This window comes from Dunckerocampus dactyliophorus, chromosome 5 (assembly GCF_027744805.1).
Source record: "Dunckerocampus dactyliophorus isolate RoL2022-P2 chromosome 5, RoL_Ddac_1.1, whole genome shotgun sequence".
NCBI lineage: Eukaryota > Metazoa > Chordata > Actinopteri > Syngnathiformes > Syngnathidae > Dunckerocampus > Dunckerocampus dactyliophorus.
This window is the reverse complement of record NC_072823.1, coordinates 20,420,246-20,440,104: the sequence shown is the minus strand read 5'-3', so window position 1 is coordinate 20,440,104 and position 19,859 is coordinate 20,420,246. Positions and strand designations below refer to the sequence as shown.

The 19,859-nt window shown below is 39.7% G+C and overlaps 1 protein-coding gene across 1 annotated transcript; it reads right to left on the bottom strand.

Moving 5' to 3' along the window:
• Positions 1-3,796: 3,796 nt before the first annotated feature.
• On the bottom strand, positions 3,797-19,752 carry hbp1 (HMG-box transcription factor 1). Its single transcript, XM_054777209.1, has 11 exons — positions 19,691-19,752; positions 17,228-17,376; positions 16,991-17,162; positions 11,235-11,355; positions 10,118-10,232; positions 7,741-7,865; positions 7,423-7,579; positions 7,199-7,343; positions 6,265-6,552; positions 4,824-4,965; positions 3,797-4,750 (listed from the first exon to the last, which is right to left on the bottom strand). The coding sequence occupies exons 2-11, from the start codon at positions 17,298-17,300 to the stop codon at positions 4,733-4,735; spliced, it is 1,356 nt and encodes a 451-aa protein (XP_054633184.1). The 5' UTR covers positions 17,301-17,376; positions 19,691-19,752; the 3' UTR covers positions 3,797-4,732.
• Between the last annotated feature and the right edge of the window lie 107 nt (positions 19,753-19,859).

Below are 19,859 nucleotides of genomic sequence, written 5' to 3'. Positions count from 1 at the left end.
GCATTTCCGTGTGTGGAATTAAATTATGGAACAGATTGAGTAAGGAACTCAAACAATGTACAGAGATGAGCAAATTCAAAAAACAATACAAGCAGTTGATGTTTGCTAAATACAAGGCAGAAGAGTCCTGATTGTTCTGTCAGGTTTGTTATGTTTTTGTTTTTTTTGTTTATAAAAAAAAATTCTTTATTTATTAATTATTATTATTATTATTATTATTATTATTATTATTATTATTATTACTAATGTATATGTATATATATATTTAATTTTTTTTTTTTTTTTTGGGAGGGCTATCTTACTGTTATCTATTATGTGTTATCCTGACTATCACAGAAAACACGACATGGAATGCAGGAAGTGAACAACATGTACTGTACTAGATGTAGAATGGATGGGGGGTAGGATTAAATAAGCTTTGCTTCTTCCTACTCCTTTTGGACATGTGGAACTGTCAAAGAATGATTCATGAGATGTATTCCATTGTAACCTTCATGTTCAAATAAACTAAACCAAACCAAACCAAACAGTAGGAGTGGGCGGAATTGGTGTGCCAACACCCTCCTCCTATTGGTTCCTTACACTAAGCCTGGGTGGAGTAGGTCTAATCCTCTCCCGCTATTAGCACCTCCGATAAAAGGGAAGTGTCGTTCCCTGAGTTGGGTAATGAACGACTCTGATACTGGCTCGTTAGCATCTATTGTTCTGGCTCGGCCCTGGCTTCACCTCATTTGCAAGACTAAGAGCTGTGGGTTTTGGTCTCAGTAACCTGCTGAACACAGGGTCCAAATTAAACCTCAAACCACCATTCCGATTCAATGATGGGTTCTGTTGTTTGACAAAAATAGCTTCCTTTACTCCTCTTTCAAACCATCTGTTTTCTTTGGCCAAAATCTTTACCTCGCTGTCCTCAAAAGAGTGATTGGTAGCTTTCAGGTGTAGATGTACTGCTGATTGAGGACCACTAGCATTGTCCCTGCGATGTTGATAAAGCCTTTTTTGGAGCATTTGCTTAGTTTCCCCAATGTAGTGCTCTTTGAGAGCGCTCTCTGGACATGTTGTGTCTCCTTTTTCCTTCCCTCAGCACTAGTTGGTATTTGTTCCGCTCTATGTTGGAGGGTCCTAATAACCCCTAGTTTATGTTGTAGTGGATGGTTTGATTCAAAAAGCAGGTATTGGTCAGTGTGTGTGGCCTTTCTAAAGACCTCTGTTAGTAGCTGTCTGTCCTTTCCTATAATTACCTTGCAGTCTAAGAGGACTAGTTGGTTCTCTTTAGCGTCCTCGCGAGTAAATTTGATATTGGTGTCCACCGCATTGATGTGATCTGTGAAAGACTGAATTTCCTGTTTTTTGATTATGACAAAGGTGTCATCCACGTATCTAAACCAGTGCCTTGGTCTTGTCCCTGAGAAGGATGTGAGAGCCTGTTTCTCCATCTCTTCCATGTACAGATTCGCCACTATGGGTGAGACTGGTGAGCCCATAGCACAACCATGAATTTGTCTGTAAAATTTCCCTCTAAACTGAAAATATGTAGTGTTAAGGCAAATTTCCAATAATTGGCAGATGTGGTCAGCACTAAGTTTTGTTCTCCGATGCAGAGTTGAGTCCTCGAGCAGTCTCTTCCTCACCACCGAGACTGCTGCTGAGGTGGGGACAGATGTGAAAAGTGAAGTCACATCATAAGATACCAGAGTGTCCTCTGGCTCCAATCTGAGGTCTTTGATACTCGCCACAAACCCTTTTGTGTTCTCTATATGATGATCAGTGTTGCCTACCAATGGGGATAAGACTGTTTTTACATATTTAGCTACATTGTACGTGGTAGAGTCAATGCTACAGACAATGGGTCTGAGGGGAAACCCTTCCTTGTGAATTTTTGGAAGGCCATAGATACATGGTGTAGCCTCCCCAGGGTATAACCTATGATACATCTGTCTGTCAATTAGTTCTTCCTTCTCTAACTTTTGGAGACAGTCTATGATTTTTTATTTCTATCAACAGGGACAATTGAAGTGGTGATGAAGTGAAGATTTTGGCCAAAGAAAACAGATGGTTTGAAAGAGGAGTAAAGGAAGCTATTTTTGTCAAACAACAGAACCCATCATTGAATCGGAATGGTGGTTTGAGGTTTAATTTGGACCCTGTGTTCAGCAGGTTACTGAGACCAAAACCCACAGCTCTTAGTCTTGCAAATGAGGTGAAGCCAGGGCCGAGCCAGAACAATAGATGCTAACGAGCCAGTATCAGAGTCGTTCATACCCAACTCAGGGAGCGACACTTCCCTTTTATCGGAGGTGCTAATAGCAGGAGAGGATTAGACCACTACTCCGCCCAGGCTTAGTGTAGGAACCAATAGGAGGAGGGTGTTGGCACACCAATTCCGCCCACTCTTACTGTATTTAAGGCCTAGGCTACCAGCACTTATTAGTTCGCTGACAAAGCTCTTCGGATGAGGAGCGAAACGTCCGACACCTTCTTCACAGAAGTACAGATGACGTCTCAAGAAGCCTTTCCCTCAATGGACAACTCCTGTACGACTGAGAGCCTACACAGACGTAATAGGTCAAAACTTAAATCGTTAACATCTCAAAAATGAAAGCAGCATATAGCTTTGGTTGAGCTATAAAATAAACTGTAATAACTCAAAAACGAAAGCAGCACAAACATCCATTTTAACCGCACAAAACAGCACAAACGTAGCACAAAAAAATGAGACTATTTGACTAGAGTTTTAAGTGGGGTGGGAGGCCAACTTCACTCAGGTCTTCTCTCTCCATGGCGTACTACACTCTTGCGGCCGACACGGCAGTCCTGGTAATGCTACAGTCCTTGGTTGTAATATGAAACGCACTTTCATGAATACTGTATAGCTAGATACAGTAGATTTGAAATTAGCGCTGTCAAATTAGTAAAGTTTTTGTCATTTACCCCTGTCCTTTTCTTGAACCAAACTTAATATCAAGAACACTTGAGTCGTATTAAAAAAATCTGTATATTAAAACGGATAAACAAGGCTTCCTACTGGACTGTTTTCTAGCCAGCTAACTAGCAAGCCATGTTAAGTCCAAATAAATGTAGCTAAATAATACCAATAAGGAAATAAAGGAGCAAATATTGTTTTTAATAATCAGAAATGTAATTATACAATTTAAATAAAAAATAACTTAAAATGTAAATATTAAAATGAAATTGCTTAATAATTGTCAGTTTACATGAATCACTCTTTTATGTTGCAGACAGCGCACACTATTCTTTGAAGTTGTTTTTAGTTTATTTTTATCTAGGATTCAACACAAATATTACAATTTCTCCAATGGTGTATGTAAATTTTACATTTTGCAATGTACAATGTCGACATACAGGCTTTTTTTTGGACAGCAATGACACAACGTTTATATTATTATACATTTGTAATTTATTATATATGTACTGTATATTGTATATACACAGTACAAATATACTGTATATACTACGTTTTATTGTAGCATATATTGTGATCATCTACCAGTATCATGAAATTGTATTACAAATGAATGCCTAAAGATTTAAAAGTCCACACACAGCCAGCAGACAATTATCATTAAAATACCTCATGTTAATTGTGCTGATGTTAATTATGGGAATTATTATTGTTTGCAATTATGTTAATGTTTTCTCTCATGTTCACTCCCTTTTCATCTCCATGTGTAGAGGTCGTCTAAGGTGGACGCTGCCCGCTCCTTTTTAGCATCCACTTTGTTTTTAATGTTGCAGACAGCGGAGAATACAAAAAAAAGACACTTTAAATGTGTAATTAGGTTGGATGCATTAGCCTTTACTGGATTGCTCTTTTAGAAGCAATCTGCCCAAAACAGCATGTCCTCAAGGCCAAATTGTGGCTAACAGACATTAAACCGAGCGACTGAGGATGACAACAAAAGCACCATACACATAAGAGAAGATACAAGTTTTTAAAAAATTATTTATAGTATGATACAAGGATATTCTGTGCAATTTTGGGCTGTGAAACCTGTACATTATAAACATTACTGCGACCTGAAAGCAGAACGTGGCTGTCTGATGCAGCCACGACAAAAACTTGACACACCAGCTGCGCTATGACACAAAATGGTTTCCACTAGAAATACAAAGGCTGTATAGTTAAAAGATTACATATTTATATCATAATATAAAGTGCAAGATGAATGAGCACTACAGTGAAAAGGCCTGAAGTGCTCGGTGACTGAGTGTAAACCACCACTGATCATCGTATGGCAAAGACTTGGCGGCAAAGTTGGCTACAGATCCCAGGGAGATTTTATACATTGAACATTATAGTAAGTTATTAAAGTGTTACCAATCTGTGCAATAATATGAAAAATATCATCCACTTGTGAGAAATGTCTCTGTAAAATCCCCTCTGATACAATTATAAATAGACGCGTGTCTCTATACTGAAGCATAGCACCACAGGCAAATTTCATAGGAAATAAAAATGAGGAATACAAGGTTTTTTTTTTGCATTGAAGTATATAGTAAGAAAATATATGCACTGTTAGTGACTACATGGCATGCTCTGTTTATACTGTAGTTCACCATTTTCTCCTTCCCGGTGCATCTCTATAAAAGGTCAGAGGTTACAAAAAGCAAGGTGAAGTCAGCATCACAGTTGAGTGTCAAGAATACAGGAGAGCATAAAGAGGCATCAAGCGGCACATATCCATGCCAAACAGCCTGGCGTGGATTCTTTTTAAGGCTGCTGGGAACCCTGTTGGAACATGACGCAACATTAGTATACACACACTTGCACAACGATGCGGTGTAGTCGTTGGGCTGCTTACCGAGTTTGTTCTTTTACGTTTCCAGCAGTCTGGATTGAGGCGCTTCTGCTCCTCGGCCAGAGCCTTCGCCTCCATGGTGTACATCCTCCTCTCCTCACTCTTCATCTTCTTCCACTTGTCACCCAGGATGACACTAATGGCTCTAGAGAGAAAAAAAAGGTCAGTGAGACTTGAGAGGTGTGTTATGACAGTGAGAGGTGTTTTATGAAGCGTAACCGGTGATCGCTGGTGCTTGTAAAGTGCGCTCGGCTCTGTGATTAAGGGTGCAGACAAGTCCGAACATGTATGTGTTTTTATCTGATAAATCTTAAGTAACTTTGATCAAATGTAGAATTACTACAGTTTCTGCTTGGCGACAGCTGTTCAACTCCGGTAGGTTGGATTGCAAGGTCCACAGCAGGGGTCACCAAGGTTTTTTCTTGCGAGAGCTACTTTTACAAAATGAAAATGGCCACGAGCCACTCATTTTTGTCTAAATGATTTTCATACCTTATGTCAACCCAAACAAATCAAATATGCTTGTTTTACCAAAACATTCACAAAATGCTGGTGTCCACAACTCAAATTTTATGTTTCAGAATACATTTCTTTCTAGTGTTCTCACATTATTAACTGAAAACCTGAATGAAAAGCAGGCCTGCGGGCGCCTCATGTGGTCGTGGGGGGCTACCTGGTGCCCGTGGGCACCACGTTGGTGACCCCGGTCTAAAGTGTGCATTAATCACTTAATGTACGCTTCCAATAAGGCTTGCACACTGCCACTTCTATATTACGTGTATTATCATTCATAGTAGCGATACCATTGTTCATAATCTGGCTGTCTGTTCTCGCGAGACAGCCTCTCTCCAAGTGAGAAATCTCATCACGTTTTAATCTCACGAGAGCTTGTGACACCCCTAATAATGACACTTGATATGATATATATTGTTATACCAACAAAGAAAATACATTTTCATCCCCAAAAAAATGTTGCACACGTTTTTCAGATTAAAATAAAAATAATATTCAAATTATTATATATTCTATATTGTGTTATATTATTATCTCAGTATATTGTGATAATCTGTTATTATTAGGACATAAACTATAAATGAGTCAAAATGAATGAATCAACATTTAAAGGTCCATTCGTAGGACAGGTATTTATATTCCTTCATAGGTATTTGTTACATTAAATTGTATATTGCCTAAAAAACATTTATGTTACCCAAAACAATATGTTGAAAAAAATGGCCCATGAAAATGCATTTCCCGGTTGCGTAACACTGTTGACCAATCAAAAGCCTCAAAAAACATTAGCAACCCTGCAATTAATTCAAGCAAGGTATCGCGTGGAGGCTACGGAAATACAGTAAAGACACACACCTATAAGTGCTGTAAATGAAAATTCAGTAGTAGTAGTAGCAGTAGTACAAGTACTTGTATGACTAGCAGCACGTACCTGTTGTCTTTCCCGGGATACATCTGCGTGTACTCCACTCGGTATTTCTTGGCAAAAAGCATGAAGGCATTCATTGGACGCTTGCATTTTGTAGGTGTGGCACCGCCGGCGCTCCCTGAGGTGTGGCTCCTGGCCGACTTTACACCCGTCGACTGCAGGGAGCCATAGCGCTCCATTTTGTCGCAGTCCGGGCTGACGGCACCCCCGTTGGACAGGGAGGTCCTGCGCTGACGAGCCATGCTGCTGAGGACGTACACGGCGGAGGAATCCAGCGGGGTAAAGTCGTAACTGCAATGGAAATGACATAAGTTCTCATTTATATAAGTACACTTATGGTCAAATCAAAAGCTGTATTAAAAAAAATATATATATATATTTAGGGATAATATATATTAGGGATGTCTGGACAGCTCTGTAACTTCAATCTGAGCGGCATTTGTGGGCGTGTTTCTGTGCAGAGTTTGGGCGTTTGTGGACTTTGTAGCCCTGTGTGCGTGTGGCGGGGAGTCGGCACGCAGTGCGTACTTGAGCCAGATCACGTCAAATTTGTAGCGCAATAATACATAATAAATAATAATAATACATAATAAGGTATTAAGTGCAGTCCTGTCCAGTCCAGTTTTTCCACAACAGGAGATAAGTGATATCAGTACTGGTTGATATTGGAATCGGAAATTGAAGGTAATCAATCAATTGCATTGATATTAGGAAATTGGATTTAAGCACGGCAAGCTTTATATGGATGTTTTTTAAGCACTTTTAATGATAAAAGACACAATGTTACAGTCTGCCTATCGGTGACATCATCGTCTTCCGGGTATGTGGTGGTCATGGGAGTTGTAGTTGACCTGTTTTTATATATATATATATATATATATAAAAAATACATCTCAGCTTTAAATATGTGTATATATGTATATGTGTACAGACGTACCTTCTAAATGTATCAAAAACCACTGAATCGTCACATTTAATTGCGTCAGGGTGGTTTGGTGGCAGGCATGTATCGCCCAGCTGCATCTCATAGCAAGGGATCCCATGATGCACCACGGTAAGGCTCGGATAAAAGGAGGACCACCCTGAGAACACACACAGCAAGCAAAATAAGGAAGGTTTGTGCCTGGCACTATTCTTTCAATGAAGGAGTTACGTCCATACCTTTATTTCTGACAAAAAAGGGGTGGTCCAGTCTGCATTCAGCTGTTAACAGTCCATCATAGGGGGAGCCGGGATCAAAGGTCAGTTTCAGAACCGCCTGGCCGAATGACAGCGTCTCTTCATGGCTTATCAACTTCAACCCCTCTGAACCAAATCTCTAAAAATGTGGAAAAAGACAAATCAAGAGATGCAAATGAAACATTGTAGCCTTTAGACTGCTACCATCTTGTGGCCATACTTAGAACAGGACTATATAACACAACTAATACAAAAACATGCACACCACCCTGGCTTTTAAAAACTAAAGTTGTCAAAAACCTTGAGTGAGGAGGAGGTGGAGGACGGCATCATGCTCTCATCATCTGAATCTTCATCGGAATCCGCCAGTTCATCTGCCTCCTGCCACTCGACATTTGGGCCGCGATGGAAGCGAAGACGAGTTCCTATATTGGCCACATGCACCATAATTGCAGTCAGAGGGGGCAGATGAAAGGCAAATTGCAACAAACTTGGACATAATTCTCAAGGGTCCCACAATAATGTACTGAAAGTGTCCAAAATCTAGCCCTGATGCTGGAATTTAGGCCACGTTCACACTGCAGGCTATGATGCCCAATTCAGATTTTTTGTTTAAATCCGATTTGTTATGTGGTCGTTCACATGACCTAACAAATGCGACTTGTTAATGTGAACGCAAAAGCGTCTGCAAAGTGATGTGCATGCACAAAAGCACGTCGTCACTCGCATTTCCGTGTGTTTACGGAAGTAAAGATTGCTGCACCGCGTGCACTAGTGATGTGCGATACCATTGATTTAATTTCCGAACCGATACTGGGTCAAATTCAGGCAGGTATCGGCGATACAGATCCGATACTATGTGCAAGTAGTGTACAGTATTTCCAATCATATAAAGAATACGAGACATCATAGTAATTTATTGATTTATTTTAAACCCTGAGGGAGGTATACTGAGGTAGTGGGGTGATTTACAATATAACAAAGCTAATATACAACATCAGAAAAAACAAAGGACATATCTGAAGTATCAACATTTTGATATCAGAATCGACTGTAGAGCATGAAGAGCTGGTATCCCGAAGTGTCAGTATTTCAGTATCAAGTCAGTGTTGTTTTAGTGCATCGTGTTTTTTGGACTTTTTGATTTCTTTTTGATATTTCACATTGCGAGCGTGCTCTCCCTCAACGTGTTTGTGGCAAATTCAAGGTTTTTATACAATGGGAGTCAATATTTTCTCAACCAAATGATTCCATGTAGGAGATTAAGAAGAAAGAGGGCAAGAATTTTGGCTATGGCAGTTCATAGACAACTTGCTGCCACGCCTGTTCCAAGGAGTGTGTGGGTGTATGTGTGAGGCAGGAGTGGTCGGACATGAGAGCTGCTTCTGCTTCACCAACACGTTTTAAAAATCGTTTAAAAATACATTTCGGATGAGAAGAAGGAACTTTTGCCTACATTGGTGAGTACCTTTATCCAAGTCTTGCACGATAAACCACGCCTTTGGATGACTGCCTACATTGAGTAAGCACGGCAATACATGCCTTTCTACGATATATAGGTCGAATATATGCGGCGTGACCGTTCATACTACAGTCGCATCGCGTACATATCGGATTTATATCCACATACGAATGAAGCCTGAGTCGCATTTGGAAAAATCTAAATTGTGCTGTTCACACTAAAAACCTGATAAAGGTGACATACAGTATGAGCAAAAAAAAAATCGGAATTGACCTGCAGGGTGAACATAGCCTTAGACAGTTTAAAAGTGTTTTTCGTAAGCCCTACTGCAAGAGTGCTCCCACTTTTTGAGCCTGAGAACTACTTCTAAAATGACCAAGTGCCAAACATCTAGCTCCTACTAGTACATTTAAAGTGGTGTGTTTGCCCCCTTCCTGAATTCTTATTTTTTTGCATGTTTGTCACACTTAAATGTTTCAGATTGTCAAACTAATTTAAATATTAGTCAATGACAACACAACTGAACACAAAATCCAGTTTTTAAATTAAACCTTTTATTATTGAGGGAGAAAAAAATCCAAACCTAACCAAACCCCGTGAGAAAAAGTAATTGCCCCCTAAACCTAATTACATGTTTGGGCCACCCTTAGCAGCAACAACTGCAATCAAGCGTTTGCGATAACTTGCAATGCATTACAATATGTGAGGATTACAGTATATCATCACAAATACGTGGTTCTTATGAAAGTGAAATGGGACCAATCTGATCTTTGAGGGTAAAAAGTGTGGGCGTATATGGATATCTCCTATTTTATGCACCTGGATGGATGAATTGAAAGTAGAAAAATAATAATAAAAAAAAACATCCTGGCAAAGTTTCATACAAGTAGCGAAGCTTCCTTTTTTTACAAAGTGATGGGTGTATACACGGGGCATGCTCTAGCTAGGGGTGGGTCACAAGCGGTATAATGTCCACGAGGAAGGAGGTTTTTACCTTCATGACGTTATGAAAACTTGCAACCGTGTCTTAAAAGTGAAGCAGACAAGTGAGGGAGATGATAGATTTTTCTCAAGTTGGGTGCACATAAACAGGCTCATAGGACACATATTACTCTTAGAACATGACTAATAAGTTCATTTTGAATAATGGGGGACTTTTAAGACTACTAATGAAACATATTGAACTTTTTTTGTTGAAGATGTCCTTGTACCAACCTTTGAGGAAGCAGTGCCATGCTGTGGAGGGCCACGATTGAGACCAGGCCATGTCTTCATCGTCGGAAAAAGACGAGGACATAGAGAAAACTCCAGACTCGGACTCGCTGCTGGCCTGTTGGTACGGAACAAAAATTATGACAAATGAACGCTTTAGGCAACATGACGGAGTTAGATCAGGGGTGTCCAAAAGTGCGGTACGCAGCTGACCTTTTTATTTGCCTGTGCTTATCACGCTGATATTAATAACTGTGTAGTGTCATTAACACAAAGGCTGTCTTCTCTATTAATAAATAACATATGATTACTTTGACCTCCAATGGATTGGTTTGAATTAAGAATGTCCAATATTGGCTTTTTTGCCCATAACCGATATGCCGATATTGTCCAACTCTCAATTTCAAATTCCGTTATCGACGGACACTGATATGTGTAACATCACATATCTTTTTCCTCAGTAAAATTGTTCTAAAGCAAGTTCTTGTTCCTTGATTTATGTTATTTTTGGAAATATTTCATTTATTTTTCGTTAAAGGGCTATTGTTTAAAATACATGAATTTGCTGATTATTATTTTGATTGAGAACATTCATGTTCTTATTTTATATTATTTTATTGCAATAAAACTACTCATTAAAACTACTATATATATTCCCATTCCTCTATTTCCCAAGTATATTAGTAGGTGTGTGAATGTATAAACGAGAGGCAAACTCCTAAATTTTCTGCTTGCGCCCCACCCCACCCCACCCCACCCCGCAAGTTCTATGGAGCTGGTAAGTTCATTGTGAGCTTTGCTGGTACTCTGCTTGCTAAATAAAGAGTTACTTCTTCATCACAGGTTTGTGAGGGCGTAGTTTTAACTGCATGATTCAACAATGTTGCAAGTTTGCGACATTGGTGCTAAAACCTCGATATCGGCTTTCAATGAAGGGAAAAAAACAATACCGATGTTGTCCGATATCACATTTTTATACCAATATCGGGCCAATAATATAACCCTACTTTTAATGTGTTTAATAATCAGTGGCCCCTGCATCCTATTCAGCCTTTGGTGGAAAACGTTTGGACACCCCTGAGTTAGATAAACATAACCACATGAATTAATGGAGTGTTACCCTGACACGCCTGCGCTCCCTAAGGTGACCTCTAGAAGGGTTGGGCGCGCTGCTGGCTAAAGGAGGACGAGCGTAGGAATGTAAACTTTTGCTGTTGCCAAAAATGTGGACTGGAGATGATCTGGAATTTAAAAAAAACATGATATTGAAAGAATTACAGTACCTCCATCCAGCATCATTTACATCGTTATGGCATGTCATGTGACCTCTCAATTACACCATACAAATCATTAGGCCAGACCCGAAGGATGTGCACTGGGCTCCAGACTGCTACTAAATGGTTGCAATTTGCTATACAAAGTTGACATTTTGAGTAAATGTTTTGTCTACTTGTTGACTTGACAAGTGACCCACTTTGTCCCTTATTACAGTGAGAAGGGACAATAGTAAAGTAATAGTAAAATATGGAGTCGGCGTGTGTGATCGCTCACCTTTCAATCTCATTGCCGTTCAACTTTTCTGGTATCTTTTGTTTACACATTTTGCCTGGCTGTCACACTCACATTGGCGGCAGTTAGCTAGCTAGTTTTACGCCTAGCTTCTGGTCTTCGGAGTCCAGATGTGCCTTTTTTACTAGAGTGACATCTTGTCTTTAAAAGATCCAAGCAATGCTTCGTTCGGAGCTCGTTTTTATCCCATGAGGAAGCTACAAGGGGCTATCACATTCATGGGGTACGTGCTAACTTTTAGCTTTTTTTTTAATTAACAACCTTGCTCTCTTGTTATCATTATAATGATTTTGTCGTCTTCGAAACACTAGTTGTGTGTCTAATTTGTTTAACATAAAGATAACATACATATAGTGTGTCCAGCTTTAAGATAGTGACACTAGCACAGGGGTCTCCAACAGGTAGCTTGTGAGCTAGCATTAGCCTGCCAGCTGATGTTGAGCAGCTCACCAAAGAATATTCGCTTCAACTCTTAATATTTTTAAAACTGTGAAGTTCAGACAGGATGATTTAATGAAACATGAGCACACAGTTTGAGGGGAGATCTGCAGTGTAAATAATGTTGCCAGTCACATAAAACACAAATGGCACACTTCTCCTTTCTTTTTGTCAAAATAGTTTTAATAGTACTGGAATTTGGATACAAATGCGCTCATAAACCTGGACGTTGAATTTATACTGTTTTATACTGTCCTGTTTAAGCATGACAGATTTTTTTTTTTTTTTAATAATTGCTTCTGAAAGTTCTCCGCGGCCCAGTTCGGCACCACGGACCCCTGTTTTCAATCAAACTATATTTGAACTCAACATATGATGGTAATGTTAATGATTAAGCTTTTAGGTGTGATGACAGGCTGGTGGTTTCTGGTCTACAATAAATATTAAAGGAGTAATAAATAATTGTGCACAACTGTCATAACAGGACATGTTATGACAGGACTATATAGGGCGGTTATTGTTCAAGTCTTTATCAGTAACACAGTGAAAATGAGAAGAAATGTGAATACTTTGTAGGTCGATTTCTGTGTGCGCCACTAAATTTTCTGCTTGTGCTCCGAAAATTTTAAGTTAGGGGGCGCTGTGCTCCTAGTAAAAAAAGTTAGTCTGGAGCCCTGTTCCGTCATGAGTAGGATGCTCAGAAAAAAGCTGGCCGACTTTTAAAGAGGCGGAATATCAAAGTAAATTTTTCTGGATGTCTTTGTAAACACTTGGCCGTAATATTTTAAAACATTATGGCACCCCTGATTTATGTACCTAATGTTAGCGTAGGTCTGGCTTGGCACGCATGGTTTTTGGCATTTGCAGCATTTTCTTTCCACATTTGTTGACGATCTTGACAACTGCAGCATTTTTAATTTTCTTAATTTTCCAATTGCATGTGTTTTATGGTGTTTTTGGATTTGGATCAACAGCCACCGTAATTGTGCAATTACTGGTGAAGGAAATACCACGAGTATTAAAGAAAAACTGCACTTTTTAAAATGTTGCCCATCATCTTTATGTGATACATGAACACACATGTCTTTCCCTTTTCTAAAGAGAGAAAAACAGTTAGTATGAGGGAGCTAACAATGCACGTCGATTCTCCCCTGGGCTTTCTGTATGGAGTTTGCATGTTCTCCACGTGTGTGTGTGGGTTTTCTCCGGGTACTCCAGTTTCCTCCCACATTCCAAAAACATGCACGTTATGTTAATTGGAGACTCTAAATTGCCCATAGGAATGAATGTGAGTGTGAATGGTTGTTTGTCTATATGTGCCCTGACGACCAGTCCAGGGTGTACCCTGCCTGTTGCCTGAAGTCAGCTGGGATAGGCTCCAGCATGCCCCCGCGACCCTAATGAGAAGAAGCGGTATAGAAAATGGATGGATGTTCACAGTACATGTTTTTTCGCTTACATTATGTATGTTTTTTTTGGTTTACAGTATATGTTCTTTCGTTTACAGTATACGTTTTTTCTTTTACAGGATGTTTTTTCATTTATTATATATGTTTTAAGGCTGTAAAATCCACCACCACACACTTTATACACTTTTATCAGACATGAGAAAAAATATATATGTTGTGCATGTAGAGAAAGCATGGATCATGCCTTGGTCCATGGGCTGAATCAGTGATGTAGTGTTTCCAAAATAAGCCGGTCTCATCCATATTAAAAACTTGTTCAGACTTATATCCCCCTTCTTCGATGATGGCTTTAAATTTGCTTATGTATGCCTCTGCCCCGGCATCCGTGGTCTTGTTGCGGACAGTTAAAGCCCTTCTTGCATCCTTGTTAAAATGTATTGCTGCTGTCGTCCTTATGTTATTTTCCTCCTTCTTTAAGGTGCGAACCAAAGATTTGTTTATTCCATAATGGCGCCCTACTTCTGTGTAAGTTCTACCTTCCTTCAGCATGTCCAGAATTCCAACTTTTTGTGCATCTTCCTCTGCCTTTTGGGTGCAACTGCAGGTGCCTTTGTCGGTGTGAGTTTGTGAGTTTTGTCGTGGAGAAAACTTGCAAACATACAGCACTAAAGAGCCACACTGCTAGCGATCAAACAATTATGTCAATTAGGCAAGCTGAAGGCATTCTATACTGTACAGGACACATGGCATGGAGGAGATTTGATTGATGGTCTACAGTCCCTTAGCCCAGTGGTCCCCAACACCCGGGCTGCGGCCCCGTACCGGGCCGCACAGAAAGAAAAAGTAATTTCCATTATTTAATTTTTTTGTTTTATTTTGAAAAGTCGCCAGAATCTCTCTGTTACATCCGTCTCACTTGACGCATGTCCATTGTGCGTGTGCTAACTTTCTCTCATGCCGCACAGATAGACTACTACTGTATTTTTACCATTTTTCTTTCACCTCATATTTGGTGTCAAATGCTGATACTATGTGGGAATGCATAAAGGTAAGTTTTGATGACTTTTTGAGTGCTAAGGTGCACATTTGTCTCAAGTTAATTCATGCTAGCACACTGCCTTTTACCACACACGTCAAACAGCGATGTAATAATCTCTCTAGAAAAACTTGGCTGGAACTTGAACTGGTGGATGGTGGGTCGGCATTCATTTTGTGCTTTTAATTTGATGTTATTCATGTCTTAGTTTTACACAGTACATAATAAATAAGATAAATTAGATCGCTATAATGTACCAACCAACCAAGCCCCCCTCCCCCGGTCCGCGCGACATTTGTGGAAACACAAGCCGGTCTGTGGGTCAAAAAAGGTTGGGGACTACTGCCTTAGCCAACCGGGATGCAGAAGACAATGCAGGTTCTCCCTTAGCGAATCAGCACGCAGAACACAATGCGTTCAAATGCTGTAAAAAAGAAAAAGCCTCCTAAAAAATTGCACACAAATAAAATCTGTGTAACAGCGAGGCCGCGTAAAGTGACCCACGTTATAGTGAGGGAACACTGAACATGCTGTGACCATGTATTAACAGGTACATTCATGATAACATGCAATACTTGCAGTATTTTGCCGTATTTTGATCACTTTAAACATTAACGGAACGTCTTTCCTGTGCCCATTGATTTCACATCTAGCTCGACTTCCGTCAACAACAGCAGCGTGTCAAGGGCATGTCTGTTTGCTACTACTAATCATGGCACACTTTGTGAGAGCCGCCGCCGACTACTTTTGAACAAATGAGGATCCAGAACCTTATCTTTTTGATTCTGAATATACAGACAATGAGCTACAGGTTTTAGAAGCTGAGCCCGCAAGAAGAGAGAGTGAAACTTCATAACAGATGGGGGGGGTAAGTCATTACATTGGCATGACTTGGTGGTGTATTGTATATGTGGAGCTTGTCAAGCCATGCCGACAGAAATGGAGTGATTCTGCTGCACTGAGGGGCATAGAGCGTTACCATAGATGGAAAGGCTTCGTGTGTATGGCAAGGACGACATTGCTCCAAGAGATTGGATCACAATGAACAAAGAATTGTTAGCTAACAAACCCGACAGTGATAGAAACTTTTTTCCACCAAACCTTAATCAATTGGAAAAGACGCCCTGAACCAGCTAGACCAGACGGACAACTGTTCATCGAGTCACCATGATATTGATTCTGATACATGGAGCACATAGCACACGATATCACAAAACAGTCCATCTAGCTCTGTATGAACCAAACATGGAATGTGGGCTAATACTTAACAGATAATTTGGTTTTCTATTTGTAGTTGTTCATATGCTTGTTCTTGTTGCATAATCAGTACAGATTGGTATCTATTGCATTGTTTTGGCATAGTGGCATGAGGTGCTGCGTCCCTACGCCAGAAAAATAGTTCTTCATGTTAACTGCTACAATAACAATGTCTCTGTAGCTTGGTATATATACAGGTCAGTTATGTAAATAGAACATTGTTGGTGTTTTTTGGCCGTTTTTTTTTCAGGGCTTTATAGTCGAAACAGGTGTTGCCCGTTACGTGCATTGTTACCGCCCACGTGCTAGCTGGTTTTTAGATGTTTTTCTCTCTTTAGAACGTGCAGGAAAAAGAAAGACATGTGTGGTCATGTTTCACATAAGGATTGTGGATGATGGGCAAAATTTCAAAAAAGTGCAGTTTTCCTTTTAAAGGTAAGACTAAATAAAGCACTGCTTTGTCCTACTCCTTTTCCGACATGTTGAATTGTGTAAGTGTAAACATGAGATATACTCCAATTTAACATTGTTAAGCATGTTGAAAATAAACTAAACCATTACCATTACCATTACCAACTACTGTTACAAAAGCACACAGTACATAAACAAGGTAAAATGCATAAGAAGATCTCTTTCGAACATGAATGCAAACATACGGCTAATAGCATAATATGTTATATTGTTACTAGGGGTGTCACGAGACACTCAGCTCACGAGACACTCAGCTCACAAGACGAGATAATACAGGAGATTGGGTCTACTATTTTACCTTTACTTTTAAGAAAAGTACAATAAAAATATGACAATATATTACAATCTACTAACATCATTTCTACTAAGGTTACACTCTTCTGCACTGTGTGTATGCTACCGGACCTAACTCGCATGCACATGGCAACATAATGCGGCTGGCAAAATTATTGAGTTCATTTTTATTTATCGTGTGACTAATTTATTTCTATTTATTCCGTTTTTTTCTGCTGAAATCTTGTCATGTTTTAATCTCGTCACAAGCTCTCGTGACACCTCTAATTATAACACATTATGACATACTGTATGACATGAATACTGGTCTACAGCCCATGAGGTCTAGTAGATCTCATTGGATCATGCAGGTAATATCACACATAACATTGTTGTTGTGTCTCTAACATGACGAACATGAACCTCTTATGTGGTGCATCTTTCAGCAGTGGGCTCTGAGGACTGGTGGCGATGTTTGCCAGCTCGGCAAGCCAGTTGGTGTTGGTCTCCTGGTGGGACACGCCGTCTCCTACCTGGAGCAACAACCCTGGAGACCTTTGATCCTCTTCTACCGCCTGAAGCTCCGGCATGTCATCTGCGGAGACGGCAACAGGCAGTGAGTGGCGTGCAAATATTCGCTTTTAATGTGATTTATTTTACCATAATCCATGTGGCAGCCAGGTGAGGAGGGCAGGTCTTCATTACACTTGAGGGGGTCGTACATCTCATCCATATTCTTTGTGACTTGTGTGGTGGTTACTCTATAGTTACAGTTACACAGACTCCATGGTCATTGCCTGCCACGTCAGCTGGTTTTAGTCCAAAACAAAAGCACAAAATTAGAGAACATGAGACAACGTTTTCCACACGACTGTATGTATTTGTTTGTGCAAGCAAACTCTTCTACTCCCGAACCACTGCACACAAAACAGTGAAAATGTGTTAAAACGTGCACCCCTACTGTGTTGCCTAGTTTTCTGGCGCTGTTATTAAACCCCAAAGTGTGATCCCATAAGTCAGATGACTTGAAATTTCTCACACAATTCTACAAAACATCCATTGTAACTTTAGGGTGTTTAGCCAAATCCCCACTAAATTTGGTACACATTTTTAGGTGACGGACAAGCACATACCTCTAAAATCTGAGCAAGATTGGTTGAAAAACATGGCTGCCATCAAGCAAAATGTCTTGGCTACAGGCGGGACTTGGCAACTATTTGCCCATAAGTCATTGACCATTTGTCCAATGATTATACAACTTTGAGGATATCTGTATTACATGTATACTAACATTTTTAAAACAACCTAGAGGGGGCGCCACTATCGTGATTTTAGTCCAGTACGAGGATAGCAACACATTTGTGTTGTCTTTACAACAACAATAATAGTCACATTTTATGGATACTAACGGAGAAATTGTGTTACTACTGTAGTTTACAGTAGCGTGAAACTACGTACCATCACGGGGGGCAATTATTACAAACATCTCTCAGTATGATGCAGTGGCATTTGACGCCACTGAAAGCTACAATAACAACTAGTGTTTTCTGAACACTTACAAAAGCACTATACAAAGTACAGCCCGGGGGCCATTTGCAGCCCATCATTTTTTATTGACCTGGTATACATAAAATAAAACAAACAAAAAAACGGTAGAAATGGGAAAAACATAGGAAAAAGGCACAATGCCAAGAGAAAACACTGAAATGTTGATACTAATTACTAATAACACAAATTGTGGTTTTTAGATATATATAATTTTTTGAAGTATTTTTTACAAAATTATATAAATCTATAAAAATATAACAAAATATACCCCCCTCAGATTTTCAGTATGCATCCCTTGGTGGAAAAAGCTAGGACAAGTGTGATGCATTATTATGTTTGATATGAATAAACATATTTTTGCATAATATCTCTCTCTAATATTATATGTGTAAAGGCAAAAAAATGTGATTGTGCGTATTGACTTTCATTCCATTGTGCAGGTGTACCTAATTTACTTATTTAGTGTTAAAACATGGTGGAAAATCTGCACATTAAAATTATATTTGACACACTGAACAAATATTTTATTTAATCCAATAGAAACACCATGCAACACCTTTGCCTTCTCCAGCCACTCAACGGAATCGTCTTTCTTCATTGTTTGTGTAGGCTTTCATTCCATTGTGCTGGTGTACCTAATTTACTTATTTAGTGTGTAGACATCTACAGATTAAAATTACACTCAACACGTTAAACAAATTATATTTTATTCATTTACAGTGTCTGCGTAAATATCATGGAAGTCCTTTGTCTTCCCCATTAACCCAGCAAAAACCTCTGGTTTTGGTCACGTGACCCGCTGCGCGCAGGCCTTGTTTATAAACTTCGACGGATTCCGCGCATGCGCACCTGAGCTCATTCATTCTCAACTGCGCAGCGTATAAGCAAAAGTAGTGTTGAAAAGACGTCGTTGTGCGAATTTTCGATATTACATAACACTGAATAAAATTGTTCACTTTTAAAACGACTGTTTGTCACATCATTGGTGCAAGGATAAAAATGAAAGTGGGGTTGAATGCTGTCGACCGTCAACTCTATCCACCTTGTTGTGTTCTAACGAGCGATTAACTGCAGGAGGACGACGTTAATTTACCCAAAACATCCATTTATTGTCTCAAGAAATGATTTATAAATGTAATATTTGTCTCCCTTCGTCGAACATCAGCAATGTCCTCGACAAATCTTTTCCAGGCTTTCACTGTAAACAAAAGAATGTCAACAAGTTGAGGCATGACGCAACCTCTCCGTCCTGTTCGAAATGAATGACATCGATCACTGTGGTCATCCTCAAAGCACACTGACACGCACATTAAACACGATGGAAAGATCATTATAATCGTTTGGACGACTTTTATTGCCATATTTAACTGGTGTCAGATTATGTTTAGCAGCAAAACAACAGACGCCACAAGCGAAAAAAACACAACCGAAACAGTCGACGGTAAATAACCGCTTGACAACTTCAATAAAACATCTCAGTGAGAGTACAAACACGCCGTCTACATACTTCCATCGCTAAAAATCACTTTCAATATGTATCTCTTCGGGGAAAAGTATTACAAAACACTCACTTACCAGACCTGTCGCCATCAAACTCTCTGGCATTCACTCGAGGGGCTGGGAGGGAAGGTTCTCAAAGAAGGCTTTCTATTGGTTAGTGAAAATGTCAATAAGAGCAATGCAGGTATCCTATTGGCTAGTGGCTTTGTGAAAAACACGAAGGACGGGTCAGAGTTTGTTGATC

Bases quoted from the DNA above. Each gene is read 5' to 3' on its own strand.
- hbp1 (XM_054777209.1), bottom strand. From the start codon at position 17,300: ATGGATGAGATGTACGACCCCCTCAAGTGTAATGAAGACCTGCCCTCC. The intron at 7,866-10,117 runs GTTGGTACAAGG...TGGCCAATATAG, and splicing joins ATGGCACTGCTTCCTCAAAG to GAACTCGTCTTCGCTTCCAT. The intron at 7,580-7,740 runs GTTTTTGACAAC...CCACATTTTTAG, and splicing joins CCACCTCCTCCTCACTCAAG to AGATTTGGTTCAGAGGGGTT.